At 38.1% G+C, this 23171-nt stretch overlaps 1 protein-coding gene across 1 annotated transcript in view; it reads right to left on the reverse strand.

Annotated features, from left to right (window-relative positions):
* Positions 1-23171, reverse strand: part of LOC119780111 (RNA-binding protein Musashi homolog 1-like) — a 37296-nt gene that overhangs the window by 6019 nt on the left and 8106 nt on the right. Inside the window, exons 5-11 of the mRNA XM_038280013.1 lie at positions 15073-15114; positions 14637-14729; positions 7737-7785; positions 7082-7164; positions 5169-5286; positions 2710-2790; positions 2138-2194 (exon numbers count right to left, since the gene is read on the reverse strand). Coding sequence (XP_038135941.1) covers positions 2138-2194; positions 2710-2790; positions 5169-5286; positions 7082-7164; positions 7737-7785; positions 14637-14729; positions 15073-15114 — 523 coding nt within the window. The remainder of the gene's footprint in view (positions 1-2137; positions 2195-2709; positions 2791-5168; positions 5287-7081; positions 7165-7736; positions 7786-14636; positions 14730-15072; positions 15115-23171) is intronic.

The following is a 23171-nucleotide window of genomic DNA, read 5'->3' on the forward strand; positions in this document are numbered from 1 at the left end:
GATACCATTTTGAGATCCAACAGTTTATTCAACTATTGTGACCCATTCCAGGTAGGCAATAAAAACTTCTACTGAATTTGTATTAGTCTTATTCCTGCTTCACAAAGGTAGGCAGCAGCTTCAAAAAAAGCCATGATGGCAATTATTTTACATCCAAATAGTATGCAGTTCTTCATATATACACACACACACACACGTCAATTTCAAACAAATGGTATCGGTATTGGCTGATATTGCACAGCCAGGTATCAGGGCCAAAAAATGGCATCGGCGCAACCCTAGTTAAAGTAACTTAGTATGATTAAGTAAATGTCTTAAGTGGTCGCATTATTTTTTTTCAGTGTACTATCAAAGGTAACTAAATAAAGTCCACTGCCTTCAAATAATTAAGAAAACAATGTTAGCTCATGAACCATCATAGCTCTACATGGTTCTTAAAGTTTATGAAACCATGGCTCCATATAGTTATTATTCTAAGCCTTTAAACCCTAAAGAGTCCAAAATTAGTTGTAACAATAGACTTTATTTCTGATTTTTTTTTACTTTTTTTACTTTTAATAAAGTAAAAAAGTATATATATTCTAGCACAGACTTTTCCCTGTTGTTTAAACTGCAAGGAGTTCTGGGTAAACAATGTAAGCTCGGTCCTGTAGCGCTGGCCAACAAAACAATGAGTATCATTAAACCTTTCCAGTTTGAACAAATGAAATTGATGACAGTATAGAAAGCTATGAGGAGGAATAAACGAAGGAAGAGGGGAGAGTTGTACGAAGAAGCTGGTGTTTGTGCTGCTGCTAAGAGATGCTAACCTAGATTCTCCAGTTTCTAACAGGGGCTGTTTATGGTTAGCATTGGAATAAAACTTTTTCTCAGATATATTAAAACAATGTGCTGCAGTGACAAAAATATGCTTCACTTTAAAAAGTCGTTATCTTCCAGTTTGATTTTTATATGAAGTTTAGCTTATGCTAATGGTCTTAGCTCCTGCTAGTACAGTAAACAATAGAATACAAGCTTATTACATTTGTTAGTTTAACAGGTTACATTGTATCGATGGTAAAAACTTTGAGTCAGTGACACAGTGTGGCATTGTCTAAATTTACACCCATCAAATGCAATATGATGAGAAAAAAAACAACTTGGCTGGATGAAAAATATAAAAAAATATATATATATAATATTTGGAGTGATTATTAGATTTTTACGTCTCACAAAAAACTATTTTTAAGTTATGGTTAAAAAAAAAAAAAAGGTAAATCAAGGGCCAGCACCCCCCTCCTTGGAAATCTTATGCAAAACAGTACCTATTGTCACTCATTTGCAATATTCTTCTCTCTCACTGTGCAATAACACGTGCCAACTACTGTGTAAACTGTGTAATTTTCTTACTTATCTCTAAGGTCAGTATATTTCTGCAGTGCAAATGCAATAACCCAAGTCAACTACTTTGTACTCTTCCCTTAGCTCTCTACTGTGCAGATATTTTTATATCTAAGTGAAACATATTCCAAGACATTATAACTTTTTTTTTTTTTTTCTTTTTTTAATGCTTTTTCTTTGGTACTATATACACTTTTTTATATCGTCTGTCGTATTTTTATCTTTAATGGCAGCTTGCTTTAACTCGTTGTACTCTACATAAGCATAATTTCTCTGAAGGAGTAACCCCAATCGATAAATAAACTTGAGTCTAAGTCTAAATCACAACATATTTAGACCCACATGTGCAGCTAGGCAGTGATTTTTTTTGTTGTTGCTTTAAAAGGTAATGTCTAAATCATTTTGTTTTTAAACAGAAATTTTTCTGTACAGATACTGCTCTCCTTCATACACACAACGTGTTATGTTAACTCTTCTGTTAATATAGATAATTAATGAAGATGAATTAAAATACATTTTTCTGAATACCAATAATATCAAAATCTGCTTGATGAGGTCACTATAGGTCAACGTTTTACAAAAATTGGTGATCAGAACCTGTTCAATAATCTCTCATTGGTGCACCTCCATTTATAAGTACTTCATCTCTATTCAAGACCAGAGACTTTAATCTCAAACAGTTCAGTGTGACGTTTTGCTTCTAAATGTTTGTTTTTTTCCGCTCTTTTGGCCTTTAGAAGAGAAAGGAGGCACTGACCTGCCAGCTCAGGGGGGTGGGATGATGTCAGAAGGGGGGTCCGCTCTAAGTGGAATTCTAGAAACAGAGAAGGTCAAGAGAAAAATGAGAGAGCGCTTTAAAAATACAGTCACCATCCACAAGACAAACTACAAAGCCCCAGACACACAAAACGGCAAGATGAAGGGACAAGTATAGCACACAAGTATAGCAAGAACAAAAAAAAAGGAAAAAAATCCTTTAAAGACGGCAGGAAGTCAGGAGCAAAAGGAAGAGGAGGAGCCATACGGTCTAAATGAAAGGGAGTTATATAAGCAGCTTAAATAAACAGAATCATCAAAGAGCAAAGAAGTAAACAAATGTGGAAATTTAAAGGAAAAAAATTAACAACGTTAATGTGGGTTTAAGGGAAAAAAGTGAAGCTTCTGACCAACGGATGGAAAGAGATTTGGTCATGAATGTATGTGGAGAAACAAAATCCAGAGAGCAAAACAAGACCTCTGTACATCAGCGTTTTTATCGTATGCGTTTAGACGCCTTCCTGTTCGAAGAGTCACAAAGAGCCAGGCATGCCAGACATAAAAACAACGTACCTGGAAACTGGTAAGTGTATCCAGGTGCTAATCCAGAGTAACTGCGGCTGGTGTAGGTAGTAGTCTGGAAACCTGGATAGCCTGTAAAAAACAGAGGCGATGATCAGTCTCTCATGTAAAAAGATTCACTTTTAATGCAGAAAATGAGCTAGGCACAAAGTATGTTTTATTCAGTTGCAACAATCTATTAACTGCTGATCCAAACAACAGATGCATTTTACAGATAAGTCACTTTTTCTATTATGACCAATACTTTAAAATAATTTGAATCTATAGTGAAACACAAGGTCGGTTATAAAGACGCAGTAATAACAAAAAGCTTTGTGTATAATTTAAATACCAATGCTATTATAGGAAGAATTAGAGTTAAATTATAACTGAAGAAACACAAATGGCCAGTAGGGGGAGCAATAAAACCACACAGGAAGAAGCTCTTGCTTTTCTCAATGAAAATATCTTCAAACTATTTTCCTCCAATAAAAAACCTTCCTGTCTATGACATTATGTTCAGCGCACATCATAGATGAGACACAAATCACAGCAAAAGCGAAGTAGTTGATTCAAGACAAACTGGATTTTATTATTTTATTTTATTTTTTCAGTCTATTTAAAGAGAGACTGCTCTACAAATACAAATTCTGGATGGTACTTGTTTAGATCAAAATGAATTATCTTTCCATCTTATCTTAATGTTCTTTGAAATGGAATATATGAGATTCAACAGGTGTAAATGTACCTTGTTCTTTAATCAGTCCTTTAAAGACATTATTGCAATTAATAATTAAAGTGTGTCTAATTAAAGGCCTTATAATATCAGGCCTCTTCTTGTGAAGTGAAAGATCATTATGATCTCTAGATATAGTTCTCTGGTTTTGGTCTAAAACAATATTTTTGTATGTTCAAGAATTTTATTCTGAAGTAAGAAAGGAAATGGCTGTTGAGTTATCCTGAAATGTTGAAATAGTTCAAAATGATAACTTTAAAAAAAAAGACTGTCACTACCTGACCTGTGCTTATCTGAACCATCAGCTCAATAATGCAACCAAAAAATACACTTGGGTCGCCATCAACTGAGCTTAATGATGATAACGTCAAACATGACAACATAACATCAAGAAGGTAAATGCTTCAATTTTCTTAGCAAAGTTATTAGTAATAATTTATACTATTTAGTATACTTTAATCCTTTAAGGATATAAATAAGTACTGTTGTTTACGTAGTGACATTATTTAATGGCGACCTGTTGTACATGCTTATATGAGCTAAAGGTACAGATTGTGTTTCCAGCACAGATCAGTAGTGATACAGACATTCTGATGCGAATGCTAAAGAATAGGGGTGCCTCGATACAACTATTTAATTTCCGGCATGATACCATTATTACAACTTTAAGGACTGGCTGATGCAGATAATGCCCCGATACAATATCAACATGAATCAAACATGCTCTTATGATTTATTTGATACTGTTGGGTTTTAAAAAATGTTTGATCGAGTGATGTTAGTAAAACTGAGAACTAAAATCAACAATAATAGGTGTGAGAAAAACTGACCCATGTAATATTAACCGAGGTTTTTATTAGTTTTTAGTTAATATCGAACAGATATCAGATATTATATTCGGATCAGGACATCCCTACTAAAAATGCTCCATCACTTCGAATGTCTTTGTTTGAAAATTTGAGTGTAAAAGAGCTTTTATTGTGCATTGGATCGTCTCTACTTAAAATATAATACAGAACAACTGGCGCAATGAGAAAGCACTGTGTACAGTTTCTAAAGAGCCTTGGTAGGATTTAATATCTCAATTTATTAATCCACAAATAAGATACAGAGATCCTAAACATTTGCTTAGGAACTTCTAATGTCCCCTAATATTAAAGTCCTTCCTGAATCTGAAATGATTTGATCATATCAATTCAGACATTTTTAAACAATTGCCTAAAACAATTGTTTTAAACATTAATGGAATATTAGCTAACAGTCACTGCTGATCCTAAAGTTAGCATGCTTCCCAACATCTTTAAAATATTGTTTTTCAGTGTTTTTTTTGTCCATTTTTTATATTGGGGGCACAAGCAAAGCGAAACAAAAATATTAACATACGAAACAAAAGTGGAGTGAAACTTTTAAACTTTTGACAAATGAAAAAACATTTTTAGTACTCAGTTTGTTGAAAAAAGTTTGAAGTTTGAAAACATAAATGGTTAATTTTCACATTTCAAAATATTGCAAAAAAATGAATCTAATGTAATGTGTGTCTAGGTAAACCATCCATGTTCTGATATACAATGAAAAAAATGCAGATGACAGGAACAGTTTTCCAAGATTTTTTTTTTATTTTTTTTTACCAGTTTAAAAAAGCATATTTAAAAGCTAATTTCTACCAAAAACTAGCCATTTCAAAGATCCTTTTCAAAAACAGATTGTTTTCTTCATAATTAGTAAAGGGCCTTACCTAACATGCCAATGCCCAACATGAATGTATCCATCCCATAAGGCATCACTCTGGAGCGTCCCCTAGCAGAGCCTGTTGGTGTCATCACTTCTTTGGGCTGGGCTTTCTTACACTCCACCTAAACAAAAATAAAAAATATTAAAGTATACCAAAGATGTAAGAAGCTACTGGTTCAAAGTTAAATTTGACACCATACTACAAATGAAAGCCTTTTTTAGAAGTCCTAGAGTGAGCCTCTCCCACCTCTTTTTACTCACTACTGGTCAGTAGGCTTAAAGAGTGCCACCATGACTTTCCATTCAGTTAAAACAGTGATAGATTAGCTGTTTGGAAGTGTTTGTAGTATATATATATATATATATATATATATATATATATATATATATATATATATATATATATATATATATATATATATATATATATATATATATATATATATATATATATATATATATATATACTTTTTCCACAAACACAATATAATAATTTTAACTTCTCATTTGCAGAGATAATCCATCCCACCTCACAGGTTGTGCCATATCAAGATGCTGATTAAAACCTTTATTAGTGCACAGGTGTGCCTTAGACTGCCCACAATAAAAGGCCACTCTGAAAGGTACAGTTTTGTTTTATTGGGGTCTGGGGACTCAGAAAATCAGTCAGTATCTGGTGTGACGACCAATTGCTACATGCAATGCGACACATCTCCTTTGCATAGAGTTGATCAGGTCTTCAGTTGTGGCCTGTGAAATGTTGATCCCTTCCTTCAATGACTGTGCAAAGTTGCTGGATCTTGTCAGGAACTGGTACATGCTGTCGTATATGCTGATCCAGCGCATCCCAAACATGTATAATGAATGACATGTCCGGTGAGTACGCCAACCATGCAAGAACTGGGAAGTTTTCAGCTTCCAACAATTGTGTACAGATTCTTGTAACATGGAGCCGTGCATTATCCTACTGCAACATGAGGTGATATTCTTGGATGTATGGCACAATAATGGGCCTCAGGATCTCGTCACAGTATATCTGTCCATTCAAAATTCATTCAATAAAATGCACCTGTGTTCTTCGTCCATAACAGACGCCTGCCCATACCATAACCCCACCGCCACCTTGGGCAACTTGATCTATAACATCGACATCAAAAAACTGCTCACACACACATTGCCACACTAACTGTCTGCCATCTGCCCTGAACAATGTAAATAGGGATTAGTCCATGAAGAGAACACCTCTCCAAGAGCCAGACACAGCGAAGTTAGAGAGACTCAAGTCAGTTACGCAACAAACTGGAGTCAGGTGGAGACCCGATGAGGGCGACGAGAATGCAGATGAGCTTCCTTGAGATGGTTTCTGACAGTTTATGCAGAAATTACCAATTGTTTCAACAGCTGTCTGAAGCGCTGGTTTGAGATGATCTTAGAGGTGAACATGCTGGATGTGGAGGACCTGGCTGGTGTGGTTACATGTGGTCTATGGTTGTGAGTTTGGTTGGATTTAATGCCAAATTCTCTGAAACGCCTTTGGAGACGGCTAATGGTAGAGACATGTTCATTCAATACACGAGCAACAGCTCTGGTTGACATTCCTGCTGTCAGCATGCCAATTGCACGCTCCCTTAAATCATGCCACCTCTGTGGCATTGTGCTGTGTGATAAAACTGCACCTTTCAGAGTGGCCTTTTATTGTGGGCAGTCTAACGCACACCTGTGCACTAATCATTGTGTCTTATCAGCATCTTTATATGTTTTGTGAACAATATTTGAGGGAAATATTTATATTGTGTTATATTGTGTATGTGGAAAGAGTTTTAGATCTTTGAGTTCATCAAAAATGGGAGCAAAACCAAAAGTGTTTACATTTTTGTTGAGAGTATTTTCATTGTGCAAACCCTTCTAAATGCATACCATTTTGTTGTTGATCTCATGGAAATGGATCTCACAAACTTTCTCGACCACGTCTTCATTCTCAAAAGTGACAAAGCCAAAACCTAAGAGAGACAAACAGAAGACAAAATAGAGAAGAAAATATTAGGCTGCTGCTCTTCTAACAAAACAAAACATTCAAATCAACATTTTGCTGTGCATTCATCATCATAACACAAAGCCCAGAGAGAGGAGGTGACCCTTGCATGTCATGGTTGTCAATCAGAAATAAGCATAATAGAGGAGAGGAAAGAGTGGGTGTGGCTCCTAAAAACTGATCCCAGATGATCATCGGTTTCTCTGCTCCTCTTTTTTTCTCTTATCCCCCCTCCACTTCCCTCCCTCCATCTTCATCTCCTCGCTTGTCTCGTTAAGTTACATCATTCCCCATAGCCATCTTGACTCTGTATGGCGACCCTCTGCGGGCCCTGCCCTCACCCACAGAGCGGACAGAGATAAATGGAGCAGGAGGGAGTGGAGGAAAGGCAAAATGATGTGATTGGAGGGAAAATGCTGCCTGTTTTGCAGCGGTTCACCTAATGACTCTATCACGCTGCTTCTCCTTTTTATTTCCAGGGACCCATTTCTTCATGTCAACATATATTTACATAGAGGGAATGTTTGTGTGCGCCTTTACCTCTATGTCTGTTGGTCGTTTTGTCGAACATTAGCATGGCATCGTCAACCTGAGGGAACAAAGCAGAGGAGACATGAGCTTGGACATATTAAAACTCACACATCATTACCCAGCATGGGGTGCCATTGTCCCTCTTTAGCATTAGAGTAAGAAGGGAAAACAGATGGAGAGGGTGGACAGGGACAAAGGACGGGCGGGGGCTGACAGGTGACAAAGGAGGCGGCTGTAAGGGTGGAAACAAGGGAGAAATACTGCAAAAAAAAAACTATTTATGGGAGTTAGGAAGAGTGAAGGAAACTCTTTCCTATTCTTCCCCTTTTTCACTCTACTTCACTTAAACTGTCCAGCTCGCTGTCTCTGCTCGTTTTTTTATTCTCTTTCGTTTATTAGTCCACTGTCTTTCTTTCCTTCCCCTGCAAAGTTTACTATTCCCATGGATACTCTGTAAAGAATTTCAATTAGAAGAACCAGCACCCCCCACCATACCTCCCCTCTAGCACACAACTCATTTTCTTGAATAGGATGGAGAGCAGAGGGGGTAGAAAAACATGAGTGAGAGAATGCAAAGGAAGAAGGAAAATAAAGAGATGTTTCTGAAGAAAAACAAAAAAAAAAAATCAGTAGAGGATCAAGTTGGGATGATGGGTGGAAATTCGGTTAGGGAAGATTGTGAATTTTAAAGTGAAAACAAAGTGATTCAGGGTCTTTGTCAGCCTGCTCCTCTTGTATTCTCTCTCCTCTTTCTTTTTTTGCACTCACTCCACTGCCCTATTCATATTCCACCCCCCACCCCCACGCTCTCCTCCTCCCTCCCTTCGCTTGTCCTTCCCTCGGCAGGAAAGTTTTCAGCTTCTGCTTGAGCTCCGGCAGCATAAGGAGGAACAGAGAAGCAACCGAGGAAACCAAACTTTTGAGGCTCTGTGAATCTGCGGCCCGGCCCGGACACGTGCCGACTATGACCACACGGCTATTTCCATTTGTCAACATCAGGTGAAACTCAAACCGGTGTAACATGAGCGGCAGAGGCCTCTGGATGATCCAGCCGTCCAATTTCAGACACTTATATCACATGAAAAACAAGACACGCTTGCTTTCAGGTGGATGAGCACGCACACCATCAAGGTTGCTCCAACAACCTCACTATCTTTCTCTCACACACACACACACACACAAACACCAAGCTCCTCCCAACCTCTATCTCTGCCCTTCATTCAGGTTTTATCCTCCCCCTCCTCTCATCTCTCATATCTTCCGCCCTTCCGGTTGTCCAAACTCAATGACACAGCAGAGAGTAGTGGGGACTGATTAGAAAGCTGCATGCTAACTATGCAGGCAAATGTTTGGAATCTGAAAACAGGCTTATCAATCCAAGTTTAAATCTATTTCTTACATTTAACATTTTTGATAGGATGTGAAATCTCTTTTTTTAAGTTAAGGGTGCAGTTTGGGGTTTGGTAAGCTTTGATTTGTTATATATATATATATATTAAAATGTGCTTGTTTATTACACTTATAAATTAAAAAAATAGTTTTTATTTCTGTCATTAAATACATAAACACAAAAAGTTAAGTGTGTATAAGAAGTGTTTTCACAAGTATTCCTGTTCCTCCGGTCTGCTTGCATCTGTCGTGTGTTCGGGTAAAAGGTCTGTCCTAACCAAGCTCAACCCTGTCCGAAGGGCAAAAAAGAAAAGAAAAAGACAGAATATAAAAGAAAAAGTGGGGAGCAGCGGCCTAGTGGTTAGGGCTTGAAATCCAGAGGTTGTGAGTTGAAAACCCACTACCAAAGACTGTCATTCTGGATCAACGGACACTGCTCCCGGGGTGCCGCAAATGGCAGCCCACTGCTCCCCAAGGGGAAGGGTTAAATGCAGAGAGTGAAAGATGCAAGCTGAAAAGCAAGGAAAATATAAAAAAGGACTAAGAAATTAAGAAAGAGACATAAAATTCAGAACAAAGATGAATAAAAAAAGGTTTTGAGATTGTTTCTCTTTAGCAGCGTTCTGTCATCACTTCAACCTCCAACTAATAGAAAACTCTGTAGTCCATGGGTAACTAACAGAACAGTTAGCCTTAGGGTTGGCATTAGCAAGATCTATTCTGAATTAAATAGCTAAACGTGCCAAATTTTAGGTAGTTGCCTATTAATAAAATACATTAAAATCAAAGGTAAAAGATCTACAGATATGCTAGTTTACTTTGGGCAAACGTCTGGAGGCGAGTTCACATTCATAAATGTGCAACTTCAGAAGATGGAGAATTTTATTTCAGTTCCTACATCACTCTACTCCATCTTTATACAATTGTCATTTCGAAAGATAAATCAGAATCAGCTAAAACTCTTATAGCAGTAAGGAGCTTCAGAAATATTAGAAATTACCCATAAATTTAGGATCTGTTAGTCTCTTCTCACCAGCAAACCTAGACCTGCTGTTGGCGTTCACCATATCTGTTCTAAAAGAGATGTCTCATAAATTCCACTCTTTACTTCTTTGTTATATTGAAAAAATAAATCTATTCTAATGTGCAAAAATGCTTTTATGCCTTCATGCTTTTGTGCCTTCAGGTAAGGATTTCAAGGCATGTTACTGCTCAGTAATGTGGGGAGGCCCTGAACTTTTCTGGACTTTTCTAATATTTTATTTCTACCTCTCTTTGAATATTGTTCTTAAAAATAAATTAAAGATTGCTTTAACCTTTACTAGTAAGTTCAACATTTACGCTATCTGGATTCTGGAATACACCCATGAAATGATGGGGATCTCGCACACTGCTAGTCTTGCAATTAGCATGTTCAACTTAAAGATATGGCCAAGAAAAGTTAGGCTTCAGAGCTCTACTGTTTATATAATATACATCAAATACAAATAGTGATACCCTGATGTATAAAAATGCAATCGTGATTTAGGTAAGGCTCTGCAGCCACGTAATCATGTTGCATGAGCTCTGAATATTACTACCAAAGCCTATAATAAAGTCGTTCTCACGATGTCCGCTTCCCAGGGTGCTGTAAAACTATCTGATGCCATAGCAGTGGGAGTCTGAGATCGGTACAATCACCAGTTATTCTAGATAGTTAAAAAGTGAAGGTCATATTCTCAAGTTCTGGCTTCTCAGACGAACAGAAACAAGTGTCAGCCGAGATGCCGATCAGCCTTTCGAGCGCAGCCTTAAAAATACTCATTTCTATACGTTTCTATTGAAGCGTACGGCTATTGTCTGAAGAACAAGTGTTTGCTGACAAGTCCATTAAACTTTTCTGTGAGATTATGAAAGGTGGCATTCACATTTTTCCCCCGCTGTCTCTTCACATCTCCCTCTTTGGGTTTTTTTTTCACTCTGGCTCTCCGGCCATCTCTTTCTAAACAGGCCAGCAGACAAAGTGTTCAGTCAAGCCTTCTAATCGCCTGCTCACATGGGTGAGCGGAGTCCCAACTTTATTCTCCCGTCTGCCACAACCGTGCTGCATTTTTCATCTTATCCACTTTTTGGTCGACACTCTAATGCATCCACTCATTTTTTTTGTTTTGTTTTTTTTTTGTAAAAAAAAAAAAAAAAAGCTGGACGGGAGGTTTGGGATGAAATCAGGTTTCCTTTTTGGTAACCTAGTTTCAGGTATGCAGAGTTGGTGAGGCGAGGATAGGGAGGTATAAAAACAGGGAATCCCTGGCTTTGGCAGAACTGGCTATACGATCAAAGGATCTGAAATGCTAATTGTAGCATGGTCTGTTAATACCAGTTTTAAACACGTCTGGGATGTTGATAAGTTCTGCTTCTAGCCTTGGTCAGAAAAGGACTGTTTTTGGCTTAGGGGGCTTACAACACCTCAACCTCAGGATTCAGATGTGTTTCTCAAACAAACATGCCTGGTGCAGCGTTTCTTTGGCCTGGAAAAATTCACCAACAGGGGCCCAGATTTGTTCAGTTAGAAAACCTGCATAAACAGACAACTCCAACTCCTAAGGTTTTGGTTAAAAACGCCCGAAAGGTCGACATGACTTTGCTTTAGAAGTAATGCTGCAAAATAAATAAACCCCAGAGCGTATCAAAGAGTAGCGTAAAATGCATAGTGCATTCAGTGTTTTTCCTGCAAGGCGGAGCCAAGGGATAAAAAAATAAACAGGACAGTGGGCTCTGTAACATCTAAACCTGCACCTTGTAGCCAGGCTCAGATAATAAACAAGAAATACCTCCTGCTCAGCGGGAATGCACTGTGGGATTGCTGCTATCCATGATACAGCTCTGGTCTCACGTGTCCAAATAGTCCAAATATTCCTTCGTCCTGCGGAGGGAGTGTTGTCTTAGATATGAGTGTGTGTAATCACCGAGGAGAACTGATTCAGCACACAGCCGCAAACTGCCATTTTAGAAAAGCTCATCCATGTCAGCACGGCCTACCTGAATGGGGGAGATGGTCACACGTGGAATCTGTATCCACGACTAATAATTAAGGCGTTTAAATTTTAACCAGCACCTGAAATGTGGTAATAGCGCAGGCATGAGTCAGAGGCCAACGGAGTGGGGGGAGAGAAAGAGAGAGCTAGAAAAAGCCCAGCCAGACACAAGACAGAAGGAGTTTCACGCTGTTAATTTCTTCCAACCCATTAGGCCAACAACCTAAAGCGGTGCTCATTTTCAGACTGTCCTGCTCACCGACAGCAGCACAAGCACACACTTAATGTTTGTGACAACTGGATCAGCGCCTATGAGCCCCACTGTCTGTCTGTATTTCCACAAATGTATGCAAGCTCGCCTCCCTCTGCAGCCATGACGATGACACTGTCACACTTTCATGCGGGTGCACGCGCATCTTTCCATTCATGCAAATGCACACTTCTCACTTTTCCTTTTTTTCATTCTCTCTCTCTGTTTTGGGAGGGTGGGCAAAAACACACTGGATTACAGCGGGACAATAGGCGAAGGCAGGTCACCACAGCAACAAGCAGAGAGGGGCAGGAGCAGGGGCTCTTTATGTGGAACGGGATGGTGTCTGAAGTACTGATTTTGGGGAAGAAGGCGGGGGAGGATATTCCAGCAGTTGCGTTTGATAAGTTAATAAAACTCAACACAACTCCAAATGTAAGGCATTATGGATAGCTTTCATGTATTTTTGTCCCATTAGTGAGTAATGTTTTTTCCCCTTTAACAATCACTTGTGCTCCATCTCAGCACCCCTCCCTTTTCTCTGCCCTTCAACCTTCCCCGAGATCCCCTCCCTCTGTCTCCATGGGGGGGCAACTCCTTCCCTTTCAATCCCCATGCCATCTCCCTCTTCTATTCACCGCCCGCTCTCTTGCTCCTTCCACCCTCTCCCCCGGCCACTCATCTATCTCCACAGCATGGGCTGCTTTTTCTTTTCTTTTTACCAAATTTCATTCAAAGCAGCCACAGAAGGACAAACTCAGAGGCTGAACAAAAACCCAGCTATTTGATTGGAAATGAGCAAATAAAAAGTAAACAAATGGGAGAAAGGAAGGCATAGAGTTAGGAAAGTGAAGAGATTAGCAAAGCTACTAATGAATGCAGAGTCACTTTTAATGTCACCTCGCTTGTATCAGTTTTTCTTTTTACTTTTTAAAAGAAGAACAACCATTTAGAGGAGAAATAGCTGTTAGTAGCTGGAAATATTGCATTGGGATTCCTGCCCAGTGGCCCTTTCCATCTGTAGGGAGAACCTTCACATCTGAAATGCACACAGAAAACCTGCAGTCTACCTCAGGGAAATTCATTAAACAACAGCTAAAAACTGACACACTTATTCAAACATCGACCCTGAGACTTCAAGACATCGTGCAAAAAAAAAACAACTAGAGCCTAGAAACAAAACTAGAAAGCAGAAAAAGGCAGCCAAATAGATTAGAAATAAAATAAAATGTACCATGAACCTATATATTCAAACCACAAATATCTTTATTTTCAATGTTTATAATAAATATGGTTGAGTTCTAAACCTTATTTGTGAATCATATATGGTTGGCCTAATAAACAAATTAAAAACAGGCATAAAAGACTGAAAATAAACATAAAAAAAAATAAAAACAGTAGACATGAATGGCCATACAACATAGAGTATTCAGTGTAAAGATGGAGGCAATCCATTCCACAATCTGGGGGCCACACTTCTAGAGTATTTTAAAGATTTTAAAATTTGTTTTTTGGAAAGATTAAGACAGACTGGGGCCTAAAGAGCTAAGGACTGAATTTCTAAATATAAAGTCTTAAATGTAAAGAGATTAAAACAACCCTCTTTTTCATGTCTGGAATTTGCTAATTAGCAGAATATAATGTCAACTTGTGCTTCACAGAACACAAATCCCCTTTCCTTACATGTGAAGAAACTTTAATCACCACTAGCAACTGCAAAGTTCAGCCAAAACGCATGAATTTAAAGGGAAAGATTAACAGATTTTATGTCTCACTATCACTGCTAGGAGTTTTTCTTTTCTCTTGTTTTATCATAATTTTATAAGATAATTTCATTTCATTTCACAAAGGGACTTTGAATCAACAGATCATGTCATAAATATATCCAATGATTTCTATTAAATTAGTTATATAACTTTTAGGCTTAAAAAAAGAAAAAAAAGAAAATGAGACTCTAGGCTTCATTTTGGTCCCAATCATGGCAACCTTCTCTGCATACTCAGCCATTGCATGCAAGTTTATGCAAATCTTCGTTACTTAGCCCCGTCAACGTCATTGGGCTTTGGAAAAGTCATAAGTCATTGACTGCTGGTTTATTTTGTTTACAGCCTGTTTTGTTTTTTTTATGCAGAGGCTACAGAGACTTTTTAGAAAAGAGTTAAAGAGCTGAGAAAATGTGATAAGGTGAGTTTATTGGAATGAAAATAGGAGTCATATCTAGTGCCATTCAGATGTTTGACAGCAATAGAAACTCACCTTCCCAAACTGATCGAAGTATTGCTTTACATCCTCGATGGTTGTGTTGACCGAAAGCCCTCCAACAAAGATCTTCTTTGTTCGGGTGACAAGCTGGAAACACAATCGGAATGACAAAATGACTTTTATGAGATGCAGAGACTTTCTTTGAAAGGACGTTAATTTAGTAAAGTAAGGTTTATATTTAAACACTATTTTAATAGTTTAATGTGTTCTTAGATGTTCAACAGATGAGAAATGTCCGAAATGTATTTATAAGGGAACCAGTTAGTTAAACATGTCTCTGTCATTTCAGGAGGTCAGGGAGTCATGGTGTCAGGTATTTTTCTGGTTATGTGCCTGACTTTTATCCCAGCCAACCAGGGTTTAGGGATATATTACATCATCATCAAGCTGTTTATTATTCTGGGGTGGGGTGCGATGGGAGGAGACTCACCTTAGGCTGAGCCCTGCGAGGAAAGGCCACCTTTGGGTCGATCTGCAGGGGAGAGATTTAAGCCCGGTTATAAAAGCTGGGAGAGAATACATAAAATTAAAGATTGATGGATTATTTTAAAACACAAAGAATTTAAAGGGAAACCCCTCCTGGGTTTGCTGTTTTTATGGGCCGTTTCATTTATGTTGAAGATTAATTACATCCTTTAGAGATCCACCTCACACTGAGCTCAGGCAACTTCACAACAAATGAAAAGGATTTAATGAGCTGCATTAAAAAATTAAATATTGAAATAAGGGGAAAATAATAATTTATGTAACCAAACATATCAGACCTCATGTGAAAAGATACTCTGATGATTATCTAATATTTTCTGAAAACTAAAAGTAGAATTTCACAACTTGAACGCTGGTCTTATCTGCTGCCAGAACTATACAATAAAACAAGACCTATCTAACAACATGAAGTAGGCTAAAAGATTAAAGTAACTCCTCACATCCCACGCTAAAAAAAAAGGTTAAAGAACAAAGTCAGTGTAAAGTGAACCTCACCTGGAGTCTGCTCAGATCACAAAAAACTCCTAAACTTCATTCATCGCTAGTATTATCTGTCCCAGATAAGTTTTCAAAACAAAGTAACCAACTAGTCTGTCGCTTATATACCAGAAAAAAAAAAGACAGTCTCTAAGCATTAGGGGGCGGTATTTTAGAAATGCAGCATCTTGGTAACATCTTAACGCTCTCAGGCTCAAATTAAGTTGTAGTTGCAGGAACAATCTGATATTTGGAGATAATGATCATGAGAGGTAGTAATACACAATTCAGACTTTTTTTTTGAGAGAGACCTTCACATGCAATAAATTCTGGGATGTTGCAGATTTGCAACAGTGGCATGGAGTGGTAAATTAAAGCGATAGTTCGGTATTTTTGACATGAATCTCTATGGCATCCCCATCACCAGCGGCATGCAATCACACTGACTTACCCCTGGCAGCGTCCTGTGAGCAGAGTTATCGTCCAGTTTTGGTCAAGCCAAAAGTAGTCCGGCAGGTTTTTAGGAACAGCGAAATAAAACTTTTCTCTTCCCAAAACATTATGTGTTCAAAAGAGCGATATTTTTGCATCCCAAAAAGATTGTAGTGGGAAAAAGTCACACGTTGTTATCAATTGGTCCTATTTTCTCTCTGTTCGTATCAGTGCGCGCCGTCATTCAGACAGCGAGCCCAACAACAGCCATGTCTCCCTCCGCGGCGGAAGGAGACATGGCTGTTGTTGGGCTCGCTGTCTGAATGACGGCGCGCACTGATACGAACAGAGAGAAAATAGGACCAATTGATAACAACGTGTGACTTTTTCCCACTACAATCTTTTTGGGATGCAAAAATATCGCTCTTTTGAACACATAATGTTTTGGGAAGAGAAAAGTTTTATTTCGCTGTTCCTAAAAACCTGCCGGACTACTTTTGGCTTGACCAAAACTGGACGATAACTCTGCTCACAGGACGCTGCCAGGGGTAAGTCAGTGTGATTGCATGCCGCTGGTGATGGGGATGCCATAGAGATTCATGTCAAAAATACCGAACTATCCCTTTAACACTGAAGACTGAATCTGATATGAATGTTAACTTAATTTGAATGTCACAAACAAAAAATTAAGAAAACAAAATTCGAAAAAAAAGTTCTCTCACAAAATTAGAGACAACTTTTTCTCAAACTTTTTCTCCACCAACATCTCAAAACCTCTCGAGAAGGCCGTTTCTGTTAAAATGTTGCTCAAAATATTGGCAAACTAGTAGCTAAAGCATGTAGCATCCATTTGTACCTGTTTGGGCACAGGTTGTGAATCCACAACATTGAAATCTAGATGCCTCTGGTGAAAAACCCAGAGGAGATCAAATCTACTAATTGCCATGTGTCATATCTATACACATTCATGATTCATCTTATGTAATATTGATTTCAAAATAATAGAAATTGGTAGTGATACTTAATTGGTGCTTAGAAAATCTGTTTCAGTGACACCAAGGACTCAGCCATGTTGAAAGTGAGTCAGCAGTGCTATCTGGTGAGCTGGAGAGAAACTGTTTGTTGCAAATGCACAACTAAGTCCTTCTGTTGTACTTCTGAGTAACAAAAGCTCTTAAAATATGGATGTGGAGTAATTAGCTAAGTAGGATTTAGCTGTTGCAAATCTGCAACATTTGCCTGGAGAGGGTTAATATTTTGGAGGTCTGGGGTAGGTTGGATGCTCAACAATCTAGACAACCTGTCATAATTGATGAAACCATTATTTCTGCTCATGACCAGAAAATGCTAAAGGAGAATAATTAAGCCTTCCTTCAATTCATGACCTTAATCTGAAACACTCTGGTTGTGCAGCAGGACAGAGTCCTAATGCCTAAAAGGAAATATAATGCTGTAGTGGCCTAGTCAAAGTCCTTGCCTTTCTTCCAACTAAGATTCATTGACATGACCTTAAGCAGGCTGAATTAAAAGGGAAAGAAATGTAGAAAATTTAAGAATGAAAACAATTGTGTGGACAAGAGTGGACCAAATTCCTCCAGAGCCGTGTGATAAAACAAACTGCTTCTTCTGTCGTCTGTTAAACGTCGGCTGTTGTTTCTCAGCGTGGCCCAAATCATCGCTATATTTAGCTATATTTATTCCTCACAGCATCAAGTTGTTTTGGATATCCCTTAGCTCTCCTGTTCATACAGGTCATCTTTCATATCAACATTTGTTTCATATCTAAAAAGGGTCAAAGAGGCAAAAACAGAAGAAATCCTTACAGAGGCGAATAAATCTTCAAAGCATAGCAAAGCATCAACAACATAACACAAGAAATGCAAACTATAATGTAGCATACTGTTTGAGCTTAGACTCAGACCACTATCCAAACCTCAATTCACAAAGTTCCCAACTCTTTCTGCTCTATATTCTGGTCAGGAGCAAAGAACTCTTGCTGTGGTAACTATAACCCAAATTAGTCAAAACAAACAAGCTTTTAAATCTGACTACTTGGAGAGCTAAACTCCAGAAATAGAACGTATGCTAATCTGTGAATATGTATAGTAAACCCTTGTTTATGCAAGCCCCCACAAATCCAAACCCAGCAGCCAAACAAACAGTCAACGGGAACAAATTAGTCAGTGAGACGACAATTCATACTCTCTGAATTTTCTCCTGGACCCGTCCAGCCACAAAACTAGACAAAGCGGAGCGGTCTAAAAATCTAAAATGAGCATTTAATATTCTGACTGCATTTAAGATGGATGTGTTTGGGTTTTTTTGTTTTTTTTTTTCCTCTAAGTCTCACAAATCCTGACAACCACCATTTTGGATTAGTCAGATTTGACTGTATCAAGAGTTCCCAGCCCCCCCAAATGGAATGCCTCAGCAGTGGTCAAGGTTGCGGATAAAATTAGAAATAAATGAGCTTTGAATGAGCTGGCATTTTGATAATGTTAAATATGCAAAGCCCAGCCTGGTATTTTATATATTTGCATGGAATTGTGTGTTATTCTCACTCAGGCCAGCTGAGAGAGATGATTTTAGGTCACAGGACCCTGTAGTGTATTATAGTCTTAGGCTTTCCATCTATGTTGCAATAATTGGATCTGTAAAGCAAAGCCTCTTGTGTCTCGCACGGTCGCTATTAGGTGTATTGAATTGCAACTGGCAACGATAGAGAGTCTGTCAAATAGCCAAAAATAATTAAATATAAAGCGGACAATATACGCATTATTAAATAGGTTCCTCATTCAGTGTTTTTAAAAAGAACCTTTCATCTCTTTACAGTGATAATTGCCCGCTTCTGATGGCAAATACATCCTTTGAGGGCCTTTAAGTGCCTCAGATTTCCACCACTCTGAGAGCACAGTGCTGTGTAACTAAGATGCAGCTGCAGCGCCCTTGAAAGGGATTGCAGAAGGACTCTGCACCTTGAAGTGGGACGCAAAGATGAGAGGAGTCATGTCACCTCCAGCTGGTCTGAGCACAAAGAGGAAGGTGACAGGGACTTGCGAGGCCGACGGCGACAAACGGCAGCACAACACAGCGAGGTCACGCAAAAAAGGGCAACAAAGCAGTTTTTATAGTATCTGTGATTAATGTAACATCATAGATCTGTGTGATAAGGAGATTGAAATTAATACCACTTTCTGTCCTTAAACAGGATACTTAATCAGTACAGTACGCAGCACAGAGCAATACAGACAGCTTTTTCCTTTTAAACAAAAAAAAAAGGTTACCAGAATGGAACAAATGTGAAAAGACAACCATGCTTCTATATATTTTTTTTTGGTGCAAAGTCGGGGGGAATGTTCTTGGCTTTTCTGGCTGACCTGGAAGTGACTTCTAAGCCGCTGGTGTTGAAAACAGCCCACCTGCTTTTAAACGGTCAGACATGACCAGAAGAGTGAAGCCGCCTGAGGCCATTAAGAGGCAGAGACACTGACACACCGCAAGCTGGCAGCGATCAGGCGCTGAATCACATTTGACACAAAACTGAAGTCACAAAAACTTGCTTAAATAAATAAATAAACAAGAACAGGGGCGAATGATGCTCGTTTTGCATCATCTTGTGATTTCTTGTAATCATGTCTGCGTTTGTCAAATGCCTGGATCAGCTTTGAAACCAAATTTGTTTTACTGATTGAAATCATATGCAGCAAATGTTACAACACATTCAACCAGGTTTTATTTGAAAGGGGGAAAAAACAACATAAAAATTCCTGGTTATTAAACACATCAGGGCTTAAAACTAGTTTTTTGTTGCTGAATGCATCCATATTAGCAAACAACACATTGTTTCAATGGCTCACAACGCTTTGGAAACCATTGTTTTTTTCTAAGTCATTACTACAAGAAAAAGGTCCTGCAGTATTTTTAATATCTATCCCAAATCTTTATATATCTATAAAAATTAGGCCGTTTGGAAACTCAAAGCTTGTTACTAAAGGTTTTTCATCCAATTTTCTTTTTTTCCCGAAACATGAACAGAAAATTGAATGTGGGGCAGAACAAGAATATAATATTTATTTAAAATACATATAAATAATTACTTTAAATAATTTTTCATGGGTCTAAAATATGTAAATACTGACTTCTAGTTATGATGCCAAAATAAGGACGAAAAGATTCTGCACCAGTAGGAATACTGCGCTGAAGTTATGCCAAGACGGAGTTTAGGTGCTGCCAGATTTTAATACTTCTGTATTATAGCTGAGAAATCGCTTTCCTAATAGAAAAAAATTAAAGATTTAAAGGCCAGCTTAGGGAGGCAAAAGCAATTCGTGCAAAAGCAAAATAAGGCTTGCAAAAGCAGCTGACGGAGAAGGCAAATGTTTCATATTATAAACCTGCTGGAAAATTGTACGAAAAGGGCGGACGACTGCAAGATCGCCCCCTACTGACTGGGAAGCTTTATAATTGTAGCTATAACTTTTAAATCTATATCTTTTTTGACAATCAGCAAAGCGCAAAACCTTAAAACTTGCAGGTGTTGTTGAGAAGCAAGCACGTTTTTAATAAACGAAGCGCCCTTTAAGATAATCATAAGATTGAAGAGATTTAAGAAAGGTATACAACTTTAAAATAATAGACAATAATCATTATTTTTTATATTATATCTTGCAATAGTCAAACACTTCATTTCTCACTTCTGCCCTTTAGGTGGCAACAATACAGTTAAAGTGAGTTTATAGCCACATAAGAGGAAAGAAAGAATTGCTGTTAGCTTGCAGATCGATACATGCTAGCTAGAAATAAGCACTTTTCTAATCAAAAACAATAAATTAGTACAACCATGTGACCAAAACCTCAGTCATTGCAACCACAAAACCGGCTTAAGTCGGAGGTGGCTGGACTTTCTCTCATTTGTATGTACAACAACTGATGTTCAACTCTTCAATCAATTATTTTGCATACAAATATTCTGATTAATAAAGAAAACTCGTCTTCTAACATGTATGTATATCTTGCATAGTTGTTGCTTCAGTTGGTGCACAGGAAGTCGAATTATAATCACACTTTTTTGGTAAAATCCCGCAGCCATTCCTCAAAGATGGCCTCAGTATAATGTAGCCAAAGAGTAAGTAACCAAAGATATATGGGGTCATATTTAGAGGAAACTTTACACCCTTTGACTGAACCTTATTAGCAAATAACAGAAAATGTTAATGTCTAGCAAGTTGTTCTGTTAATTCTTTTGACAACTCTGATTCAATCACAGAACATACTGGAACATTACATGTTAGACATATTGATGTAAAGTATCTACTTATTCTGCAATAAAAGAACTTGTTAAAAAAAAAGGAAAGCTCATGCTATTGTCCATCTTTACCTTTTGAGGTACATAGGTTGGTCAGATTTGTTTAGGAATCCTAGAAGACTAGATAAGATATTTTTTTTATTCTTTCTGTTAGGGTTTTATCTGTAGATTCCACCCATAACCAGAGGTTTTTAACATTCTGATTGTTTTCAGTAACTCAAAGAGAGGTAGCTCTGTAAGCTTGGTGTTTTTGTCGATCATTTCATGCATTTCTTTGTCAACGTTTTATCCTTTTATTTATTTTCAATTTGTTTAAAAAGTTAAACCCAAAAAAAGCATTCGAAAACATGATCAGTGCGTCAGATCTTCACAGAATGACCACAAAATCTCTAAAATCGTTGCTTGAAAGAAAGAAAACTCATAAACTGGCTAAATAGAAACCCAAGAAAGGCAAAAAAAATAAAAATAAGGATAAAATCGGTATCAGCCATTAAAAGCCTTACGGATGTTCATCTACATATATCAAATGTAGAAATACATCAATATTATTTCACCAACACCTCAAAACCTTTTACTACTGCAGGTTCTCTAACAAACACCCTTAATGATGGCTACCAACTACACTAGGTTAGACCTGAAGCAACATCGGTAACAATGCTACTACAGCTACAATCATGCCATGCTGTTAAAAAGTAATCATTCCACTTGAGCGGAAAAACAGAATATATATCTAAGATGTAATTTCTACATCTGGCTCTTCTCTGAGGGAGACAAAAAATAAATGAAAACTAAAGCATCTATCAGAGTGGCGGAATAGCCTCAAGGAAGACAGAAAGACCACAAAGCAAAAAAAGGGGGAAAAAGAAAGACGTAGCCAGGTCACTGTTTTCAACACTCAGGAATAACTCTTCAGAGGCTCAATGTGCGACGAGAAGCAGTCAGACTTGTGAAAATGAAGATACTAATAAAAAAGAAAGTAACAGGAAGGGAAAAAAAGGTTGGCCTTCTGAGCTTGACAGAGAAGAGTTACAACCGAGTGTTCGTGAAATGGTCTGACTAACATCCTGCTGCATGACATCCAACCTCCGCTCAATCTAAGCAGCAAAGTGACAGCAGAGCCTAAATTATGATTTTTTTTTCTTTTTTTAGTGGTTTAGCTTTGAAACACTACGCTAATCTACAACAAATAGTCACCTCGCTTGGCGCTGAGCGTCCACCAGCGTAACAAACTGGAAAACAAAAAAATATATAAAGGAAATAATGTCAAAAAAAAAATAGATGGAGGTAGATGGATAACAGAAAGAGGAAGTTGAGGAGGAGAAAAAACACAGGACAGAGAGAAATAGAGAGAGGAGGTATCTGGAAAAAAAACATTCAGCCCATGAGAAAGAGGGCCTGTCCAGCGTAGCGGTGCAGCGGGGCCATCCCAGCAGGCAGCCCCCCTGATTTCATTAATTAACAGGACAAAGAGTACAAAACAGATGGGCCCGCAGAGAAACTGGGGCTCCTGAGTGACCCTCCATACATACATGCCCACATGAATATCCACAGTGTAACAAACGTAACAATATCACATGCATGTTCCTCCAATCAAACAAACAGGAACACAGACTTAAGCAGCTAATGATGATGTCCCTCTTCCAAACACACCGGCCAACTTGCCAACTAAATGGCAAACAGCCACAATGATGAAAAAGGCACGACGGGACACCAAATTATGGCGGCACAATCAATATAGGCTAAGCAAAAAGCTATAAACACAAGAGGAGACAAAGAGGACTTGGCATGTCAATGAGTGAGAGAAGGACACTTGGTTTGGGTCGGGGCCA

This window comes from Cyprinodon tularosa, unplaced genomic scaffold (assembly GCF_016077235.1).
Source record: "Cyprinodon tularosa strain WSP-4 unplaced genomic scaffold, ASM1607723v1 ctg155, whole genome shotgun sequence".
Classification (NCBI taxonomy): domain Eukaryota; kingdom Metazoa; phylum Chordata; class Actinopteri; order Cyprinodontiformes; family Cyprinodontidae; genus Cyprinodon; species Cyprinodon tularosa.